This window comes from Taurulus bubalis, assembly GCF_910589615.1.
Source record: "Taurulus bubalis genome assembly, chromosome: 3".
NCBI classification, from domain to species: Eukaryota; Metazoa; Chordata; class Actinopteri; order Perciformes; family Cottidae; genus Taurulus; species Taurulus bubalis.
This window is the reverse complement of record NC_136591.1, coordinates 19661957-19684782: the sequence shown is the minus strand read 5'-3', so window position 1 is coordinate 19684782 and position 22826 is coordinate 19661957. Positions and strand designations below refer to the sequence as shown.

Genomic DNA, 22826 nt, shown 5'->3' with positions numbered 1-22826 from the left:
AACAGAAGTGACAGTGCAAAACATCTTCAGAAAGTGCACAAACGGGTTGCTCCTTGAACATCCCTGAGCTGTTAATTAAAACAACAAAATGGACTAACACTAAAAACATACACATCTATGCTTTACATCTGCCAAATGTGAGCCCTTTTTACTGTAATTGATCCCTCTAGAGGCTGCATTTACATACCCTGCTTTATCAATATGTATGAAATACTGGGACAGAGGGAAGCTGTACTGCTACATATAGAGCGTCCTCTTCCTTAAACTCTTTCATTCTCGGTCTCTTATGACCACGACATCACGTTGTTGGCTAAGCCCAACGACGTGATTTGCGTCATTCTACTTTGAGTAAAAAAAAAACCTGCAGCCAGATCCGCCGGTTTAACGTTAACGAGTGACAACGCGAACTGAACCAGACCGAGGGGTGACGGCATGTTTCATCACGTTACGTTTTTTTACAAGCAAGACTGAACTGTAACGGAACATAACGGAACTTAAACGACAATACACAACCTAAACACGTTAGCTAACGTGATAGCAAGCTGACTAGCTTCCATTAAAAACAAGTTTGAGGAACATGAAGACGCTGATTGGCCAAGACTCGATTCGTCAAAGATCTTCTATTTTTGAGAACATCACAACCTCAGCTTTTCTCGTGTCTCACTCCAATCTCAGAAGCGCTGGCCGGCCAGTTGCTCTGCTCCGCTCTTTTTTTTTCTTCTCCGCGACTTATTGCCCGGCGTAATAATCGTGCGACACAACGAATCGATAATGAAATTCGTTGCAACACTTTTGATAATCGATTTTTATCGATTCGTTGTTGCAGCCCTATCTTTAACGGTCACCTACCGCTCATCTGTCGTCTGTCTGTATCGCAGTGGTATCGCTGGTCTTCGTACTGTCTTATAATCCAACCGACTCCTGTAGGACATCATGGATGAAGACGACGATCCGTGTGAGGAGCTGAAGCGGCTGGAGGCTCAGGCTGACGCTCGGCTCCGAGAGGAGAGGAGTAGGACCTCCACTCTGCTGCAGGCGCTGGAGGGAGCGCCTCAGAAGACGGAGCTCGCCCTGCTGAAGGACAACCAGCAACTGGTGCTTCAGCTCCAGCAAACTAAAGAAACCATCAAAGTATGTCCAATGTGTCAGTTTTTCATGTCCTTTTTGTATATGCGCTCATGACCTCATAAGCAGATATGAATCAATCTCTCTACCGCAAGGAGAACAGAAGCTTCTGAGTCACTCGGTGCCTTTTTCTATCGTGAGTGATGGGCCAACACATGTTTTGTGGTCATCTTAAACACACGCTGTTGTATGTTTGTACCAATTGTGGATTAATTCTCTTCTACGAATGCATTATTCAAAAGTCAGCTTTATTTGTCAATTATTCCACATGTGCAAACGTACTGAATATTTGTTTCTCTCCTATCCAACATAAAGTGAATATAGATAATGATAATAAAGTGCAAAATAGATTTAAAAACTTAACATTTAGACAACATGTATTAAGAAAACTTAATATTGTTTTTCTTAGTTTGCTAAAAGCAACATAGACCAGCTGTTTGTGGAAATGACTGACTCAAAATGACCTTTTTTGCGGACGTTTCAGACTCTGCAAGTACAAATTGAGCAGCTGGAGGAGGCTCGGATCAAAGCCAGCAGCCGAGTGTCCAACCACAAACAGGCCACCCAGCTACTGCAGACGGAGCTGCAGGACAGCCGCGCTCGGATTGAGGAGAAGGACGGCACGATCCAAACCCTCAAGAGCAAACTGCGGCAGTCTGAGGTTCATTTAAAACTTCATTTTCAGTCCCCCAAAAGCCGCCTCTTCTCTTTCTGGCATTCATACGTTTACAGATGCTGTCCTAATATTTGTATTATTCTACTTTAGAGAAATGCATCGCCCAGCACTGTTGAGCTGGAAAACCTCCGGACTAAGCTGTTCAAGGTGGAGGTGGAGTCGAGTGCAGCATCTGATAAACACAAACAAGAGTAAGAGCCCGATGCATCGACTTCAGCTGTTTTTTAAAATGTGTGCGGATGGTAAAAGATGCTCCCCTGTCATTGATTAATTCTCTTTATTTAAAAGTGACCATGTGCAGTTTAAACAAATGTCACCATTTGATGCACTGTACCAGATTAGAGCTTCAGCTAATTTGCATCTGTAGTCTCTTGATGGGTCATAACAAACAACACAAACGGTACAGGATGAAAGACACAATACAACATTATACGTGGTGAGAAGAACACGCAAGACGCAAAATACAAAGCACAAAGCTACAGAGCAGCACAAAGTTGCCTGTGTATTGTATAGTTTTGTCAAACGTTTCATCTGGTTGATTAGTGAAGTAATATTTCTTCCCTCCGACACATTGAGGTCGTGAGCTGAACAACCGCTGTCCTCTTTAGTAATAAGGACTGGATTTTGTCCTCCTCAGCATCCAGAGGATGAGTTCACTGCTGAACGAAAAGGAGGAGTCTGTGAGGAAGCTGAAGGAGCTGTTGAGGAAAACCCAGCAGGAAGGAGAGGACTCGTGTAAGTCAACTGTCTGTCTTTTTTTAATTTTATTTCCATCCTCTAGAGATGTAGTTATTCTGCCTGCAGCTGAGATGTTTTCAAATCTCTTTCTGAACCTATGAGTCTTGTGCAGGGAGTAGAAACACAAGTTTAGCGTAAATGTGTAATTTCTGCTCTCCAAATCAATAACTTCTACACACAGACAGGACATAATGTTGAACAGCGATACATCCCTGAATGTATTTTTTTTTTTTATACAGTTAAAGCTGTAAAAAAAATAATAGCTTCAGCAATGCAGCATCACACCTGTGTAATGCCATGTTCACACCGGACGCGGCTCGAAAATTCGCGCTGCGTCCACCGCGGAAGTTTACTCGCGCGAGTGAAACGAGGGTGTTCACACCAAACGCGAAAAATCGCGGCGCGAAGGGGGCGTGGCTTAGCTCTGTTGCTTGCCTCTGTGAGAGACAAGCGACGAAGCTTTCATTTCCGCTATCGACCATGGAATAAATAACCACTAGTTCTGCTTTATACTTGTTGTGGAAGTCCCAAACATGTCGGAACATGAAACGCCCTCGTATTTGGGTTCATAACATCATCCGTAGCCGCACACAGCTCGGTGAATTTCACCGACTCCTCCAGGAACTCTCGCGTATCTCCGTAAAACGATACCGATTATGCCATCCACCATGGAAATAACCACCAGTTCTGCTTTATACTGTTTGTGTAAACTCCACATATATCGGAACATCAAACTCCATGGTGTCTGGGTTCATACTATTATCCGTAGTCCCACAACAGCGTCTCAATGAAGCCGCTGTCAGCGCTGGTTCAGGCGCAGCAGCAGCAGTTTCATTCATAACGGGGAGACGGCGGTGGTGGCGGGCGGAGCTTCTCAACGCTGATTGGCTGCCGCAACTTTGCGTCACGCGATTTCTTCGCCAGAGTTGGGAGAATTCAACTCACGCGAATTCGCGCCGCGTCCTTCGCTTTGTTCGCCCCAGGTCAAACGTTCTGTTCGCACCGCCTCAAACGAACCAATTAAACCAATCAAGGAGCGGTTGTGGGTGTCTGCGTCATAGTTTTCAAAGGTTTCTGACCCGTCAGGACTTAAAACGCAACCACGAGGTTTTCAGACTAAAACGGTTTCCGTAGCGTTTCCGTGATGCCGGAGCAGTGGTGACGTAGTCGTGTTGAACTCAGTCCTGCAGGGCGAGGACCTCCATGCCAGACTGACCCACCCCAGAGGCTCGCTGATCAAGACCAGCTTCATGCTGGAGAAGACCAAACTGGAGCAGGAGGTCAAAGGGCTTCAACTGAAAATTGCCGCGCTGGAAAGGTGAGAGGAACCAGTTTGAGATTAAAAATCCCAAGGTTTTTGGAAAAGTAATGGAAATGTGTTATTTTCATATCTTCATGACGTTCATTTACGCGGAGTTTGAAATAATGAATATGCTTTTAAAAAGGAAGACGCTCAGAATATAAGCAGGCATACGCTCTCATTGTTAGTTTAAATACTACTTTTTCATGTATACACCGAGATTTCACAAATTGTTTGGTCATGGAAATTTGGTTTAAAGTCATGGAAATCCATTGGTCAAAATGTGTATGAACCCTGTCTGTCCCTGTCAGCTCGGTGTCCAGTCAGCAGGAAGAGATCGGCAAGTGGAAGACCAGAGCCATCAAGCTGAAAGTGAAGAGCAAGGCAGAGGTGGACAAGCCCTCGTCGCCCTGCACGCCCACCAAGAGGGCCCTTTCCGTGACCTCGGACACAACCTACTTCTTCAGCTCGCCCAAGAAGTTCGCGGCCACTCCCAGGAAGGTCCTGGACTCTCCGAGGGCCTCGCTGGTCGACTCTCCCAAGAGCAGATTCTTCGACGTGGGGGGAAGCTCCGAGCATCTGTCCAGAAACTACCCCAAGCAGTTCTTTGATAACTCGCACCTCGGAACGGTTCCAGGTCAGCCCCCTTCTAAAGTTCGCCACTCCATGTTATTGTGCGTCTTGACGTCGTAAAGACCTGAGCTTGTTTGTTTTCACCAGAGATTTCCGACGTTCCCGATAAACCCAACGCAGAGACGGGTAACTGCTGTAATATTCACCACTGAGGGTTTTATTAACACGCATGAGGTGTTGGGACTAAAAGCCTGAATCATGCACTCCTTCCTCAGATGATTCACTGCATCAAGCTGAGCAACCTCTGGCTATAGGTTCATGGAAATTGCAGGTTTTTGTTCAGGCGTTATATTTTTGACAATAAAACAAAGCAAAATGGAAGCTGAGGTTATTGCAAAAAAACGTGAAAAATGAATTCAAACGTTTTAACTGAAAGATGATCAAAATGTTTGAAGTCATTATTTCAAATTGATTAAATTCAGAATATTCAGTCACGCTTAAGAAATAAAAAATGTGGCAGCTCCAGAGGTGTTTCAAATATTTAGTCTCCTTTTGTTGATGTAAAATAAATAGACTTACAGAAACACAATACATGTTATAATTTAAAGTGTTTGTAAGTCAGAAATAATGTGATACTAGGTCTTAATTGAATTGAATTAATTCAAGATTAAATATGTAATACTTCAAATGATGGTATTAATAAATAATTAGGACTAGTTTCTAGTGATGTGTCCTTTCGTGTCGGGGCTTCGACGCGCGTGTCGAGTAATCCAGGTAGATTTTGGTGAAGCGCGTAGCGAGGCTCGTCGATGACTTATGCGGTGACGTTCGAAGCCTCGCGAGCCGGCCGTACCACGTGACTGATTAGGAAAATGGTTCGTGGGTTTGCCGTGTGATTTTAAATATAAGGGGCAGCAAAACTCAATGAATTTCCCCTTTGTACCCAGCTTCATCTGTGCCTGTGAAAGGGTATTTTATAAAGCAGGCGAAATAGTCTCAAAAAGCCCAGCACTGTGGAAAAGTTCTTATTTTTACTTTTAAAAAAATTGGACACATCAACATGGACTAGCGGAGCCGAGGCTCGAAACACCGATCCTCTGACTGAAAGTCGGATATTCTAACCACTGACCCACAGTCACATCACAACCCTCTCCCAATTGGTTTCGAGTTTGGATTTTGACCCCGCCATTATATCATAAAGATGGACACAATATTATTAAGTTAATAATTGATGTATTGGCGTCACAAACATAATTTATTCAATTTAAAGCTTCACACACCAAAGCCATGGTGTCGTTATGATCACTCTGCCTGTTTTTTAAATGTATTGTCCTTCTGAAATGATATATAATTATTATAAATGTAATATTTAATAGTCTTAATGCCGACCAGAACCCCGTAGTGCGACACTGGTGATTAAATTCATAGGTCCTGAAGTCGGCCGCGTCAAATGAAACTCACAATTCATAGTTTAAAAGGGGAGAATGGCGAAGGAGGTGTAGTACTGGGATTAGTTTTCCTTTGGCGTGTATGTTTACTTCCATTCTATAAGACAAAAGATGCACTGATGGGTGGCAGATGGACTTGATTAAAAGCCCCATCTTTTGTGATGGGCAAGTTAATAAGTGGTCACAGGTTTCATATCTTTATGGGCTTAAACTGTATTATTCTGGTTTGTCTGACAGACTCTTGTGTGTTGCAGAAGCAGTAGAAGCGGCAGCGGACAGAAAGGAGGATTGGTGGCCTCGGTCTCCAAAGCAAGAAGAAATGTGTAAAACACAGTAAAGTGTTCCACGTGCAGTCATGTTAAATGTCTTTTTTTGTTTGTGGTTTTACTCCATTGTTCTGGTCTATAATTGTATTAAAAAAGAAACTTATTCAAGTAATTGATTCTCTCATTCACACTCAATACTGATACCAGAAAAATATTTAGTATGTCAACACATGGTATGGCAGATGACGTTCTACTGCTTTCGGTCAGAACATATTCTTTATTTCTACTGCTGCCGCCTGGCTACAGATATAGAAGTATCCACGGCCATGTCTCCTGGTTCCTTGAGCAGCATAAAGGCACCACAGTTTGTATTTGGAGCATGATGACCGCTGAAGGGGCAACAATTGATTGTGCAATGAAAACGAACACAAAATACTGATTTAAAAGTGTTCCAGAAACTAGGGGTTAGTGTTAGATGACTCAAACCACCATCATGAAGTATGTGTCTTTTTGATGTAAGAAATTGGTAAAAATCATTTGGTAGTTGAATCCCATTGAGTTAATTTCACATGTATTGTGTTCTAACTGGAACCTTACCGCTAGCTAATTGCCTAGAAAGCACGGGAAAATATATTCAACGTGAACTAAGCTGCTACGCTTCTTGTGAAAATGTATTTAAAATGTCAATAGCTGAGCAGTTTGGAGTAACTACGAATAACTGTGTGTTGGTAACGAGTTTGGAAGTTAAGGACAGTTTTAGGCACCACTGTTTTGGCTAACGCCAAAGTAGTGACGCGGCCGATCGGCGCAGAACTGGGTGCGCAGTAGAAACGGAAGGCAGCTGTATACTATGAGCCACATTTTGATTTATATTAATTAATGCGGACCCTAAAGCAACAGTCATTGTTTGTAAAGAGCCTTTTTGTTTTTGTTGGACTTCCCACCACACGGGGGTGCAGGGCCGCTGTCAATTGGGCAAGAGGTCAATATAATCACAAGGGCCAGGTGTTGCTGGATTGGCAGGACCACACAGTTTTTGACCGTGTGGTAACTTATGATAATGAGTGTTTTGATTTATTTTATTTAATGGTTATGACAGAATGTGCTGGCTTCTGTTTGTGTTGGAAAATGTACAATTGCCAAGAATAAATGACATTTGTTGGAAACTGGACATTGCATCGTTAATCACACACGTCTAAACTAAGCAATCGACAACCGTAGTGGCATTTTTTTTATATACTACAATAAGTCAAAAACTAGCTTCACTGAGGACAATGTGCGATTTTTGTTGTCGCCTGATTGCGTTTTTTTACAACTGCTGTTAAACACTAATTAAAACTGAGCGTAGCTCAAAGTAAATCTCCCCGGCTAACGTTCGAACAATGATTTATTTACAACATTTGTACTGTGCAAGATCCTGAAAGAAATCAAAGATTTTCCTGTAAAAGTGCTTGAATAGAAACCTGCATTCAGCAACAAACATTACATTCGACAATATTTACAACATTAATCAAGCATTTCTCAGCTTCAGTTGGCAACATTCAGCAAACTCCTCTTGGAGATTGCAGCAGAATAAATACAACTGAACAGGAGCTGAACGTCCTGCAGGAACACGACCCTTTAAACGGTCTGTAAACTTGGCTCCAACGGGAGATCTCCACTTAGCCGACGTTGAACGCCGTCCTGCTCGTCCGACCAGGAAGCAGTTCAGTGTCACCTCTCTGGTCTGAACGATGTCGACAGAAGCGAGGGGTGAGGGAATCTCTTTGCTTCTGTAACAGCACTCCTCTCTCTCCTCAGAAGTCCATCCCTTCATCACTTTCACACCAGTCTGACGGCGCGTCGGTGCCAAAGTAACGATCCCCAAAGTTTCCTTTGGAAACAAAAAGGAGGAAGAGAGAAAATAAAAGCAGGTAGATTAGGTTTTTAGTTCTGGAGAAGGAGTAATGCTCAGTTGGATGCAATCTGCAACCTCACCACTCGGTGGCACTGCATCCTGCACACTGGTCCTTGTGTTCAACGTTAAATGAACTAGCAGCTAGATGCAAGGTAATGTTGGCTGTTGCAGGTCACATGATGACATGGAAAATAGGCTTCCCTTATATTAAACCTTCACTGAGTTTATTTTAAAAGGTCCCTGTGGACTACAGTGGACGTGTTTCCGCGAGCACCAAACTTCCTTTAGAAAAACTAACTGCTGCTGCTGGGAGCCGGATCTGTGTCTGTCCACGGTGGACGGGACTGTTGGAGTCTGAGCTGAAGGAGGTTCTGGTGAACTTGCATGATGTCATCTGGTTTCACCAGAATCCGACCCGGGGGCTCCGATGACAAGCTTTAAGAAGAACTCTATAGAACCAGACCATCTTCTCTCTGGTGGTCTGTTTACTGATGGAGGTCTACAGTATAGAGGACGAGGACTACACTGAGACTGGTTCAGGACCAGTTCAAAAGTTCCTCACAGTAACTCTAAATAGTTTTTTTTAAAGCAATAATTAAACTCTGAGGGATCACGGTAACATGAAATCCACCACATAGCGCTGACTCAGTGTTTTTAAAGTGTTCTGAATATATTTAAAAAGGTCAAACTAAACTTCAGACCCTACGTGAGAAACAGCTTCCTGCGTTCTACTAAAGCGGGTAACAGGAACAGAAGACCGCCTCACCGATGCCCGGGATGATGTGGAACTGGTCGTTGACCTCCTTGTCCACGGCGGTGGTGATGATGCGGACCTTAGGGAAGGCGTAGGCCACCGAGTGGACGCCCATCTCCGCCATCAGCAGGGACAACAGGAAGATCTTGTCCTCCGCTACATCGTGGTCCTTCAGAGGAGAGGATGGATGTTAAAAGAGAGGAAGAACCTCACAGACTGGTCTCCATAAGCAACCACAGAGGAAACACTTTGACTCATTAAAGCATTGGTGGTCCGTGTGTGTGTTTTTAAAAGCAGCCGTAGAAGTTGACCTACGAGCAGCACTCTGACGGCCATGAGAGCAGCAGCTCCGGTGGACACGGTGCTGTCCATCAGGATGACGAAGTCCTCACTGATGTCTTTGGGCAGCCGGAGGTAGTGGAGCTAAAAGACAAGACGGCACATTCATATCAATCACCTATAAACATTGAATCACAGCAAGACAATGAGTTGCTAATTATTAAGAATTATTCACACATTCTTTTTATCTTATATAATCGTGGGGTATTTTTATTACATTTTACTTTTGTACTATTATTAGTGTGATTTTATTTGCCTCGTTGCAGTATGGTCAATCACTTCAAGGTTGGTGGCCAGAACCTTTCACTATTTAATGTATATTATTTTATATTGTTTTATTTTAATTATCGTTTGGTTTTTTAACATGTTGCTTCTTTGCTCAATATTGCAGCACTTTTAAACTTTCATTTTTTCAAATCATAGTTTGTCTGACATTTCTATCTTGTCTGTTCATATAACAGGTGTAGTTATATTTAGTTATTGTGGAATTATTTATATATTTTTTTAACCTTTTTTACTTAATATTCTTTACTGTTTATTACTTATTTATAATACTTGTTTTGATTTATCGTACTATGTCTTTTCTGTATGCTGCGGTAATCCTGCAGGACTAATAAAGGATTATGTTATTTTATTTTGAAAAGCACTTTGTAACCTTTTGTTTTGAAAGGTGCTAAATAACGTAATTATTACGTTACGTTAATTACGTACCTCTGGTTCCCCGGTGTCGTGGTTGGTCTGTATGAGGATCTTACCCAGTCGGATGTCTTTACACACGGCCATCAGAGCCGGCTCCATCGTCTCCCCTGCCCTCAGGATGGAGACGCCTGTGATCTACACACAAATAAACACACACACACACACACACACACATTCAGTGTTTGTCATGTTTACTGGGGTATGCAGCTAATAACATACTCAAAATAATTATCTTTTAATGTTCTAGCTTTAAAAAACACTAGTTGGGTGTGAACTTTCATTTGTCTTCACACTGAGAAGAATACTTGGAAGACAATACGACCTCATTCACAACCAGGTGAACAGAAGCACAGACGTACTCTTTTACCGCTCAGCCTCTTGCCGTCATAGGTGCCACCCTGAGGCGTCTCCACGGATACCGGCTGGACGCGTGAGAAAAGGACAAAGAGGAAACAAAGAGGAACATTTAAAAATCACCACAAAATAAACCGCTGAATGTTATAACTCCGTTAAAATAGAGTTTAAAATGTGTTATAAAAACTACAGATGTATCCATGTTTTTTGTGGAACCGTGTGTTAAGATAATTACGTAATTTATTAATTAAGTAAGTCTTTGACCATCCACACTAGACTATTTGGACTGACGTAGAGATGACGTATACTGCTGTGAGACCTGTCAATCACCTTGTAGCCATAATGACCATAATTTACTAAAGGAACATCATGCTGTATTGAAGAAGACTTGCAACTAGAGACATAAACTCATGTTTACAATTTTTTTTTAATAATGTCTATAGACTTCTATACAACCAGAGTCGTCGCCCCCTGGTGGTCAGTGGAGAGAATGCAGCTTTAAAACACCATCATTGGCTTTACTGGTCTGGCCTAAACGTTACAGTCTACCTGCCAACCTGAAGGTAACACCAAGGTGCTGCACAAGCAAATTTAACAATATACAGACTGGATAATGTATTTTATTTATATTGCAACAAGATTCCACCTCAAAAAGCAGCAGCAGTAAATAGTCTCACCTTGAGAGGCAGGAAGGAGAGGGCATGCTCTATGAGGAGCCTCATTAATCTCTTGGAGTAGAAGATGAACTCGTCTCTGTTCGTATCCTTGTTCCTACACCAACAAGCAGGGGTCGGGAGCAAAGAGGACGAAAAAGATCGGTAAGAAAACAATGACAGCTTGATGGGATTACGAGCAACACAACATCACTGAAGTTTATGATGTTTGAGCTTTCTCTTGGAAAGCAAATAAAAACTCAGTTTAAAGCAGTTTCCAGAAGCTTTTAGATGTCTGTGTGTGTGTGCTGACCTGATGATGGTGTGCATGCCGTGCACCTGTGGCGTGCGCTCCATCACGCTGAGGGTTTTGGGTAACGGCTGACCCTGGTGAGCTGAGGCCAGAGCCGATCTGCGGGAAGATCAAAAACAGTCTTGAGACTGGATAGTTGAGAAGACGTCATCGTTTCCCAAATACTCAATTTTACACGTTTACAAAAGATACAAAGTAACTAGAGTTAAAAAATGTAATTAAAAAGTTCTGCAACTGGCCCCAGACTATAGTTTCTTGACACAAGAAACCCGATGTCGGTATTTCTCGTGCAAGGCTTCTAGATGGAATCATTTCCTTCAAGTATTGTTTGCCCTAAAATAATCCTGTTGTCCAACTTGATTCTTTATAAATAACAAAGATTGAACACACCGTCACCTTCAGCCAAAAAAAAAAAAAAAAAAAGCACAAACAAGAAATGCACTTCCCCAAAAATGTGCAAATGCACTTTAACAAACACATGCTCACGATGTTAAAGAGCGATGCAACAAGTGGAGGAATCGATTTCCGCTGCCGTTTCACAGCTGAAATCAGTTCGCTGCATGCTCAGTAAATATTTCATGCTTCTGCTTTAACGACCAACAACAACAACTTTTGCCTTTCATGAAAGACGTCAAAAGCAAAACAAGCTTTTCAGTTCATTCAGCTCGATGTGCAGTCTATTTTAACAAGTTAAAAAGGCCGGAGTGCATCAAAACTATTACAAAAACGGTTAAAAAATAACGACACTAAAAGAGGATGCACAAGGCGAGCCTCACATATCCCAGCGGAGCTTACTCTGAAGATGGAGACATATTTCATATGAGGAGATTTACAGGTGAAAAAAAAAAATTAGAAACAAAAGGAAAAGAAAAGACAAAAATATAAGAGGAGAAAAGAGGAGAAAGAACAGCGTTAGAGCAGTGAAACAGTTGCACGACGTCTCAGCCGTGCAACGTGTTCTAGTTCTGCAGCAATTCAATGCGTCTCATTTCATTTCATTTCATTCTCACTCCGAGCGCTTCAGAAGAAGAAAGCGCCGCTCAGTCGCTCTTCACCGCCCCGCTTAGTACGCCGCAAAAAAGATCAGCAGCCTCTATTCCTGCTTTTCACACACCGACATGAGGGTTCAGCTCATCTTCAATGCGTTTACACAATAAGAGCTGGTATTTGCTTTGCCGTGCACCGATCACAAAGGGTAGAGACGAAGGAGGTGATCAATCTCTGCAGCCACGGACCACTAAAACCAGAATGAAAGGCTTTCTGGGTAAAACAAAGCAAGGCACGTGCAGATGATAGATTGGTTTGTTCGTTCATCATCTGAAGACGATAACAAATGAAATAGTCGTCTTGTTTTTACTGAAGCGTGGCTGAAAATGGATTGAAAGGAATGAGAAGACGTGGTAATAATTAAAAAACGGCAGTTGTACCTCACAGTGATCTCACGCTGGAATGGATACACAGCATTCAGCCGGGCACGAGAAGTCGTGCACAAACAGTGAGACATAAGAGGGGAAAAAAAACAAACACAAGATCAGCCAATCGTCAACACAAAACAAAGACAAACATTTAAAGCAAAATAAATGTTTGTTTGTTCAAATGCAGCATTAATAGCAAAATGAATGAATTCTAGCAGATTGTCATGAAACAGTGCGTTCCTTTTTGTCACCGTCAGCCGATGAGCCATAACGGCTGATACTGATCACTTTTGTTGTTTTGTTCTGCAGCTGGTAAACAAGGCTCCGGACTATTTATTTCCCCAACATCCACCCCAAAAATATTTCAACCGCTCAGAAATGTGCTTTGCAACAGCCATCTAGGGGGGTTATTTGTGAAAAAACACATTTAAATGATTAAGAGATAATGTTTTTATTGATAAAGCATCTCGTCATTAGTAGGTTAAATTATGTATTTAAAGCTTCTTAGAGCCGGTGCTAAGGAACTTAAACAGGTCCCAATTAATTCTTTAATATACATTTTATATTGATGGTTAAACTGTGCCATTAATCCTCAGGATCTGTCAGTAATGTTCTACTGGTGGAAGTGAATGAATACGTCGAAGGTGGAACAGACCAGTTTTCCACAGGTCATAAATTAATCTCAGGTACCCAGACCTCCGTCTCACCAGTTTTAAAAAGGGGGAAACGGGGATAAAGAGACCAGGGAACTCTTAAGGAGGATTATTGATTCAATCTGATCATTTTGAAGGATATTTACAGCTCACTGTGCTCCATCACCACCTGAACGGAGAGAACCAAATGGTTTAATCTAGTTTTTCACCTGCAGAAAACCCCCGATCGTCATTTGTTCAGAGGGAGGAAGTGGTCAGAGACGACGAGAGGTTTAGCAAAGTGTTCAGTACACCGAAACGTGGTTGTTTGTTTGTTTTCTCGTTGTTTATTATTTTTATATTTAATTCATACCCTTGAGACTGGATGAAAATGAGGACATGCCCTCCATGATTCCTCAAATTAAATTAAAAAAAAAGGTTAAATGAATGGATATTTACATGTTGCATGTTCTGTGGAGGCAATCCATTCAAACCTCCAGACTGGCCCTGAAAGCACCACGAGGCCACGTTCACACCTCTGTATATTACAGGACAGCTGCTAGCTCTTAAGCAGAAGCTTTCTGTACTTTAGGAAACTCCATCTTTTAAGGAGGAGGTGACCAAGCGAGAACAGCGGATTGAGCTTCAAGTTGTAAACAAAATGAAATAAGCGTATATTCTCATCGGCAAAACATGCAGTTCCGGCGTTTTCTTTTTCTAGGATAAAACAAATTTTCCCGCTGAATCAGTAAAATCCTGTTCAACACAAAAGACCGAAGTTGAGGAATCTTCACCTTCTCCAGCTGACTGTGGACATGCTGGACAATTAAATCCAGAGCCACAAAGTTTTCTCCACCTGTAAATACACACAAAAAAGGACAAGAATTTACAGATCATTTCTTAACAGGACCTGTCAAATAAAAGTTCTTCACAGTATTAAAAACACAATAATGCGTAGAATAGAAAAGTAGCATTTTAAATGCTACATTGATACTATGGAAAGCCACTTTCGGCAGTAAAATAAAAAAATAAGATGAAAAATGTGATAATAAAAATATCAGTCTTAATGAGATACAAAGTCAAAATAATGATACAAAGTCATAATGAGTTACAAAGTCAAAATAATGGGATACAAAGTCCTAATAATGAGATACAAAGTCTGCATGCGCTTCAGTCGCTCTGTTTTTTTAAATCTCTTATAATTTAGATTTTGTATTTCATAATTTTGCCTTTATCTCATAATTACGACTTTCTATGGTGATTTTATTATCACAGGAACATTTTCATCAAAACATTTTTACTGCCGGAGATGGGCTTCTGTACCCATCAACAGCTGGTCATACGGTAATTTGGGAGGCGATTTGTCCGATTAATCTGGCATGCAGTGAACACACCACGCCTAACTCAGATCGAATGGAAACTCAGCTCTAGATATATAGATAGATAATAAATAAACCAAACTGTCTGCCGACCTCGAGGCACCACGATGTCGGCGGACTGCACCGTGGGTTCGATGTACTGCTCGAACGACGGCTTCACAAACTTGTTGTACTGTTTGATAATGCCGTCAATGTTCCGTCCGCGCTGTGAAATGTCCCTCTTCAGCCTCCGTATCAGGCGGATGTCCGAATCTGTGTCCACGAACACCTTCATGTCCAGCAGCTGGCGGATCGGAGGGGCAGGTAGGGGGAAATCAATCTGATTAGGTTTGATATACCGGTATCTGGATTCAAAGCACAGACCCAATAAAATATCGATATTTGGTCTTTTAATGAAGATTACAATTCCCGACAATAACATTTTCAACCTGCTTGTTTTATCCAACTAACTGTGCAAAATACTAAAAGTAATTAAGTTTGTGATCCCAGTTTCTGGAGTCTTCATTCCCCATGGAGGTACGCGAGAAAATAATAAATTGTCTTCAATAATTCAAGATTTTCTTCAATAATCTATACCGTCAAGTCCTGATGCGATTAAAGATTCCCTCCAGACATATTTTAAGGTGCATAATAGGAAGAGAAGATACAGCATCACACACACACAGTTTAAGCACCTTGTGTGTCTGTACGCAGCGTCTCACGCTCTGTTTTTAACGGAATCGGAGGGTAATCAACTAAAGCGTCTTGTCTCAGCGCACACTTTATCCTAAGTGGGGAAACCTCCTATCGTCCCTGATGGACATTAGAGAGAATGCAGCTTTGACACATGAAGCATCGGCTTCACTTTTCAGACCCGACTGCACCGTCTGCTGGTAATAAGAGATAAGTTATTCTCACCTTCAGCAGCTCCTTGTTGGCAAAAGCCAGGATGCCCTCAAAGATGACAACATTGGCCCCGTACACCGTTTTCTGTCACGAGGAACAAATGAAAAAAGAACATCTTAAATTGGCAAACATCATAGTACACTTTTTTTTTTTGTCTTGCGTTTATAAAACAAAATGGATACATCAGTTAAACACGACGAACACACACGTTCACCCACCAATATCTGATCTGTGTGTGTGTGTGTGTGTGTGTGTGTGTGTGTGTGTGTGTGTGTGTGTGTGTGTGTGTGTGTGTGTGTGTGATATCACGGTCTCAATCAATGACGAAATGGTGCAGAGGATGTCACAACCCCATTACCTTCCTCTGACCAGCTCCATGCTGGAGTCAATGGGCTGGACACTTTGTTTTTCGCAAATCAATACCAAAGAGAAGGAGAGCATCCAGGCAAAGTTGTGTGTAAAAAAAGAAGAAGCAGAAAGTGAATTTAAAAGAAAACAGATGAGTGTTTATCGATTTGTTCACTTCCCCCGTTCTTTGCTCAGAGATGATTTAGTGTGTCTTTTCTTTAACATGTTTAAATGTGGGTGTGCCTTTAAGAGAGAGAGAAAGAAAAAGAGAAAAAAAGAGAGAGAAAATATGAAAAGAAAGAAAGAGCACAAGGGAGAGAAAGAGAGAGAGCGAGAGCCAGAAAAGGTGACCTCCAGTTTTATCTGAAAAAAACAACAAGTAAGAAAACTCCCCTGAAGAGAGCTGCCGCCCCCGGACACCATCGAGACTCTGAGACTTAATTACATCCAACCCAGAGCGGAGACGTCAGATCGATTCTCCACGAGGCTTCTGGGCTCTGAGCTCTCTGGTGGGTTCATGTCCCGGACACTAAATCCTTAATAATTAGCTAATTAGCCGGCGACTCAAGTGGCTTCAACTGAAACGTCTAATAGATTCCTGGAGGGGCGGAGTTAGTGATGTGTAACCTTAACGGTACATTTATCCTGCAAAGCTAGAGCCAAAACTGCTCCGATTACATTTCATACAGGGCTCAACACTAACTTTAAAAACCTAAAATATAGCTGCCAGTTTTAGTCCCCTAATATTTGGAGTAAATTCGATACTATGCAGTCAGCTCAATAATGACAATGTGGCAGATAAGCAATATTTAAACATCACTCGCGAAAAAAAAATCACATTTATTGTGCTTCAAGTTTGACCTATTTTGTATTTTTTTATATATAGAGTGCATTTTTGTTATTATTCTATGTGTTGTACATTTTTCTTATTATTCTGTTCAATTTTCTTTTTATTGTATAAATGCTGCTGTAGCGGGATTAATAGAGTATCTCTATCGATCCATCTATCTAACGTAGTGTTGATCAACATGGTTCTGCAGATGCACAACCAGCACATTGCGGAGACACACAAACAGCACGTTGCAGAGACACACAAACGGCTCCTCACCCATTCTTTGCGTCGGCAGTGGGCCGTGAAGTCATAAACCGGCACTTTGACGCTTTTCCCTTTCTTCAGCTTCCGCAGGACGGTGACCAGCAGCTCGAAGTCGAAGGCGTCGGGGTGATCGAAGTTGTACTCGTTTTTGGCCGCGAGCTCCTGCTCTTCTTTATTCAACACCTGAACCACGAAGGGCACAGACGGGGCAAAAGCAGCAACGTTCAGCACTAAATATTAATATTTTCATGTATGATATTCTCCATTTAGCGATATACAGCATCACTTGTGTGTATTTCATTTGATGGCAGAGAGAAGACGTTTGAGATAAACCACAGTAACAATGGATGTTTATGGAGTTACAACTATTTTTCACTTCCAGCATCTTTGTTTGATAATACTACTACTGTCCATCCATCCATCCATTATCAGCCGCTTATCCGGGGTCGGGTCGCGGTGGCAGCAGGTTCAGCAGGCCAACCCAGGCTTCCCTCTCACCCGCAACACTTTCCAGCTCATTCTGGGGGATCCCGAGGCGTTCCAAGGCCAGCCGGGAGATATAATCCCTCCTACTCCTACTATAATAATATTATTATTAATTTAAATAGTCTGTGTTTTACTGCACGAAAGACATGTTAAGAGTTCTCTCCGCTTCTAGACGTGATTGTGCCGTTTCCATAGAGGTGCAGGACTTTTATATTAAAGGGAAAAAGATAAAATAAGATAATTCTTTATTAGTCCCACAGTGGGGAAATTGCAGGATTTACAGCAGCAGAGGATAAAGTGCACACAAAAGACATAGTAAAATAAAAAAACAAGTAAGATAATAAAACAGTAATGCTGTGTTCACACCAAACGCGGTTTACCGCTTCAGTTTACTCGCGCGAGTGAAAAGAGGGTGTTCACACCAACCGTGAAAAATCGCGCCGCGACAAAGGGGGCGTGGCTTATCGCTTCTCTGTGAAAAAGCGTTATCTTTTCCGCTATCGTCTATGGAATAAATAACCACTAGTTCTGCTTTATACTTGTTGTGGAAGTCCTAAAAACGTCGGAACATGAAATGCCCTCGTGTTTGGGTTCATAACACCATCCGTAGCCGCACACAGCTCAGTGAATTTCACCGACTCCTCCAGGAACAGCGTCTCGCGTATCTCCGTAAAACGATACCGATTATGCCATCCACCATGGAAATAACCACCAATTCTGCTTTATACTTTTTGTGTAAACTCCACATATGTCGGAACATCAAACTCCATGGTGTCTGGGTTCATACTATTATCCGTAGTCCCACAACAGCGTCTCAATGAGGCCGCTGTCAGCGCTGGTTCAGGCGGAGCAGCAGCAGTTTCATTCAGAAACGGGGAGACGGCGGTGGTGACGGGCGGAGCTTCTCAACGCTGATTCTCAACGCTGATTCTCAACGCTGATTCTCAACGCTGATTGGCTGCCGCAACTTTGCGTCACGCGATTTCTCCGCCAGAGTTGGGATAATTCAACTCACGCGAATTCGCGCCGCGTCCTTCGCTTTGTTCGCCCCAGGTCAAACGTTCTATTTGCGCCGCCTCCAACGCGTCTATCTCGCCGCACATTCGCGCCGCAGCGTGTCTGTGGATTGACTTAACATGTAAACTGGTCGCGCCGCAAATTCGCGTCGCGTCCGGTGTGAACACGGCATCAGTCCCACGATTCGATTTCATCACGATACTGCGATATATTGAGTAGTGCAATTTATTCCCTTTTTTCCACCACAAAGTGTCCCCAAAGGAAAACTTTGTCAACATATTGTATCTAAAGATACCGTTTTCAGTCTGTTCATCTCACTTCAATAATTTTTATTGCAGCAAAATGTGATTGTCAAGCAGACAAAATGACCAACATTGTCATAAATGTTGCACCTGACAAACTGAACTGTTTGCATTACAGTCTATATAGTCACTTCATCGTAGAAGTTACAGTCTACATTGTAGACTGTAACAGCTAAAAGACTCATTCATGTTCTACAATCACCTAAAAGACTAATTCATGTTCTACAATCACCTAAAAGACTCTCGCTCATGTTCTACAATCACACGGAGGCTTTACCTTATAGAACGAGTCCATGGAGAGCAGAACCACCCAGGGAACATCAAGCGCTTCAATGATCTTATTGGCGACTGTGGTTTTACCAGAAGCACTTCCTCCACACAGACCTTGAGGAGCGGAACACAAAGAACCACAACTAAAGATCCAGTGAGACATTTTTAAAACGGGCATATTTGTCATATGAGAGGCAGATGGGGATGAAAACAACAAAAACAAAATCTAGTTTGAGGTTTTATAAAGAAATAATCCTGAGACCAAGAAGTTTTCAGCCCATATTTTCTAGCTTTATTACCAGAATGAATAATAATGAAAGTGCTAAAGGTTTTTTCATTAAGAGGAGAATTCCTAAAACTATCAGAATAAAGAAAATGCATCGAAGTCTGTCGTGCTTTTATAAAACGTCACATCGGCACCGGTTAGTCGGTGGACCTTTATATTTACACAATGATATTTTTGATAAATAATCATCAGTAACGTGGATATAATATAATGACGAGTGTACAGGGAAATGTCAGTATGGAGTCCAGGTGGACGTTTGTGACAGACTGTCATTTCCTTCAGCAGTGTGTACCACTGTACCAATGGCAAGACAAACTGTGAAATACAATATTTAAATGAATGTTTAAATTGTTATATAAAATGATATAAAACTGTAAATCATAGGTTGTTTTATGAATTTAAAAAACTAAAAGCCCAAAACTGCTGTATTTGGAATTATTGAACACCATAAGTAATATACAAGTGAAATATATGTTTTGGTACACAAAAAAAAAAGGATAATAGAATAAAAAGGCCAGCTGGGCCTGCTGCCACCACGACTCATCTTCAGCATTGATTCCAATTTTGTGTGTGTGAGACCAGAAATAGCCTACAGAGCTACTTCCTTGGTATAAACAACTCTTGGTGAAGTGCTGAAATGTTGTTGTTTTTTTGCTCAGATAAGGCTCATCAAGGCCAATAAGGCTGACCGGGCCATTGAGGACAAATCACTGCAGAGGCTCCTCCCTCCTGAGTACGATTACAGCCCCAGAGCGACCACAGAAATACTGGTTCTGACTTGCAAAATCCTATTTACTGTGTTCATATAGATTTAGCTTGGCCGGTTATTGGCGATAAAACAGTTTCTTCTATTTGCAATAAAACCAGACTGAGGAGATAGAAAACTGGTGTCTATGAGCTTCACACTGGGTTTCTGTTCTCTTCTCTCCTCTCCTCTCTCTCCTCTTGCATACATCCATCTCTTCTTGAAATCTCTGCATATATATTTTGTGCACGTTAGCGTCATGTCTAATAAGTCCCCTGCAGTTGCACAGTCGGGACCCTTTTATTGACTTCAGTACAGCAGAGTGTGAAATTGTGAGCAGCCAGCGCGGCCCATTGACAATAACAGATTGCCACTAAAGACAACGTCCACTTCCCCCTCCACGTGCCCCCACTCACGCCGCCCTGATGAGTTTAGCCACAGACCATCAGCCCTGTGAATGTCAAACAAACACGCATGCAGATGTGTACACAGAAACACACAGGCTTAATTTTACTGCCGCTGGGACCGAAGACGATATTTTACCCTGCTGATCAGCAAGATGGTGGCCTGCTGTAGAAGGAACACCCCAAATAGATAGATAGATAGATAGATAGATAGATAGATAGATAGATAGATAGATAGATAGATAGATATGAGCAGAAGTAGATGACAGTTGCTTGATGGCTCACCGATAACAAAGGCCTCTTTGAAGGTGGTCCCGGTGACGTTGTACCAGGGCGGCCTGCCGGCAGTGTAGATGGTCCGTTTGTTGGTCCTCAGCAGCGGAGGCTCGGTCTTGGACTGGCTCGTGGTTCGCTTTCTTGGCGATAAAGACGGGGTCAAAGGGCAGCGAGGGACGCGGTTTGAGAGGCTGTCTAGGGAATCGTCTCCACTCCCACTGGAGACAACAGATGCCGAGATCAGACAGCAGCACAAGGCCTTATTGGAATACACGGTTATGAAAAGCCACCATGGAGGTATCTTAACTCAGACACAATACTTTAAACGTACTGAATAAATATCAGCTTTAAAACAGGAACATGCTTGCAGACTTTACTGCGGAATGCAGCTCTGATTTAGTTTGCGACTCGTTTCCTGCGTGTAAACGATGTTAGTTTTTATGCCGTTTGCCATCAGAAATGCCGTTCAGCTCATAGTTGGACCCCGTGCTGCTGCTCCATATAAAAAGGCATTTAAGTCGTAGTGTGGCACCTGCAGGCTCCACAAAGATAAGACAGGTCTTATAATCAAAAGTAGCCTTTATTTCTGGCATACACAGCTAAGCAGTTAAGCTATGAATGGGCAGAAAATTGGCCTAAAATGTGACCATTTAAAGCCGTTATTACATTTGTGGCGCTGCAGATACTCTACTGTCCTGCAGAGAGGCGAGAGGGAGACGATGGGCTCTGGCGTCTCTCTCTGAACTCGTCTCCACAGTGAGGTGCTGTCAGTGTGGTTGAGGGGGAGGACGGGGGAACTCGCCGACCCTCCCCAGGAAATCACACCGCTGCCCTGGACGCAGCACGGCTCAAGGCGGAGGTCACCGCTCACATGAGTAAGGCTGTCATCACCTGGCGGGCACATTCCGCGGCTGGAGTAGCTCCCTGATCTCCACCTCTTGTGACATCATCGGGTTAAATTACATCTTCAAATCTGGCGGATTATTGTTGCCTTGCTTACCTATAAATGTGAACATCTTAAATATATACGAAACATGAAGAGGTTTTCATTTTGATTAAAACTGTTATAAAAAGACAGTTTGAGATACTTCCTTCTGCCCAAAATTTCTCCCGAAGAATATATTTAAATATAAGATTGCCTCCAATTTATTTTTGTAACTTCTTGAAGTAATAATGATAATGATTTATGCTTCTCTTTTTTTTTTAAACGAGATCAATGATATCTGTGATGATAAATAGCTCCCTGCAATAATACAAGACGCTCAATGTAAACCCTTGTATGACTGTTGTAAATATTAAACATAAGTTTATCTATGTAGCCGGCGATTTTCCAGAGTAAAAACGTGTATATTCGTTACTATTTAGAAAAGATAATGGGGAAAGCCTTTAAGAAAAATCGTATTTGTTATTTGTGTGCATGTTTTCAAATGATTTAGCTTCTACAGTCTGCATTAGTCAAGCAAATCATTAACCTGACCTATAGAATCACAGCTCATCTCACTCAGAAAGCCAGCTGGGATTAAGCAGGATCCTTGTTGGAAACGTGAGCCAGTAATAAGCAGCTGAACGCTGAATGGACAGATGTTGGCTCGCCTTCATTCACACCGCCAGGTCAGCATCATGGACAGACACCTGACCACCACAGTGCTACGTGTCATGGTTGATAATAACAGATTAGAGCTACATGAATACGAAGCATATCGAACGTTATTAGTGTCGTTGGTTATGCCGAATTTACCGGGACACGTTAAAACGCTGGAAAAATAAAGCCACGCTTGTTAGAAACGTTTGCCAACAACCTAACGGAAAAATTCCGTTGTTAACACAGAGGAGTCTGGCGTGAACACGGCTCGTCCGCGTAGCTTTTGTTCACTGCAGCCACGCGCACACAACGCGTCAGCTAGCTCCGTGAGCTAACGTCAGCTGCTCACTGTTCTGGCTCTGAGCCGCAGACATTTCAACTTGATTTATTTATGCATTTATTATCACCTGTCGGACCTGGACGTGGACCTGTCCGCTCCCACCACTCCGTCTGTCGGCTGTCCATCTGGTTTAACGGTACAGGCGTTACTCGCTGGTTCCATGTCGGATCCTCTTGTCTGCGCGGCGCGGAAAACCAAACACGGAGAGCGTCATGACGTCACGAAAGC

The 22826-nt window shown here is 42.4% G+C and overlaps 2 protein-coding genes across 2 annotated transcripts in view; one reads left to right on the top strand and one right to left on the bottom strand.

Moving 5' to 3' along the window:
* cenpe (centromere protein E) overlaps positions 1–7549 on the top strand; it is a 35420-nt gene extending 27871 nt beyond the window's left edge. Inside the window, exons 50-56 of the mRNA XM_079215704.1 lie at positions 928–1131; positions 1610–1786; positions 1892–1992; positions 2439–2536; positions 3722–3857; positions 4151–4476; positions 6115–7549. Of these exons, the coding sequence (XP_079071830.1) occupies positions 928–1131; positions 1610–1786; positions 1892–1992; positions 2439–2536; positions 3722–3857; positions 4151–4476; positions 6115–6197 (1125 nt within the window). The 3' untranslated portion in view covers positions 6198–7549. The remainder of the gene's footprint in view (positions 1–927; positions 1132–1609; positions 1787–1891; positions 1993–2438; positions 2537–3721; positions 3858–4150; positions 4477–6114) is intronic.
* Positions 7543–22760, bottom strand: LOC306734345 (uridine-cytidine kinase-like 1; the record flags this gene model as incomplete). Its single annotated transcript, XM_079215703.1, has 15 exons — positions 7543–7999; positions 8790–8946; positions 9093–9200; positions 9828–9950; positions 10175–10237; positions 10847–10940; positions 11136–11234; positions 11912–11931; positions 13977–14038; positions 14655–14844; positions 15459–15530; positions 16903–17073; positions 18973–19079; positions 20686–20894; positions 22666–22760. 15 exons carry the CDS (start codon positions 22758–22760, stop codon positions 7923–7925), a joined length of 1647 nt encoding a protein of 548 aa, XP_079071829.1. The 3' UTR covers positions 7543–7922.
* Between the last annotated feature and the right edge of the window lie 66 nt (positions 22761–22826).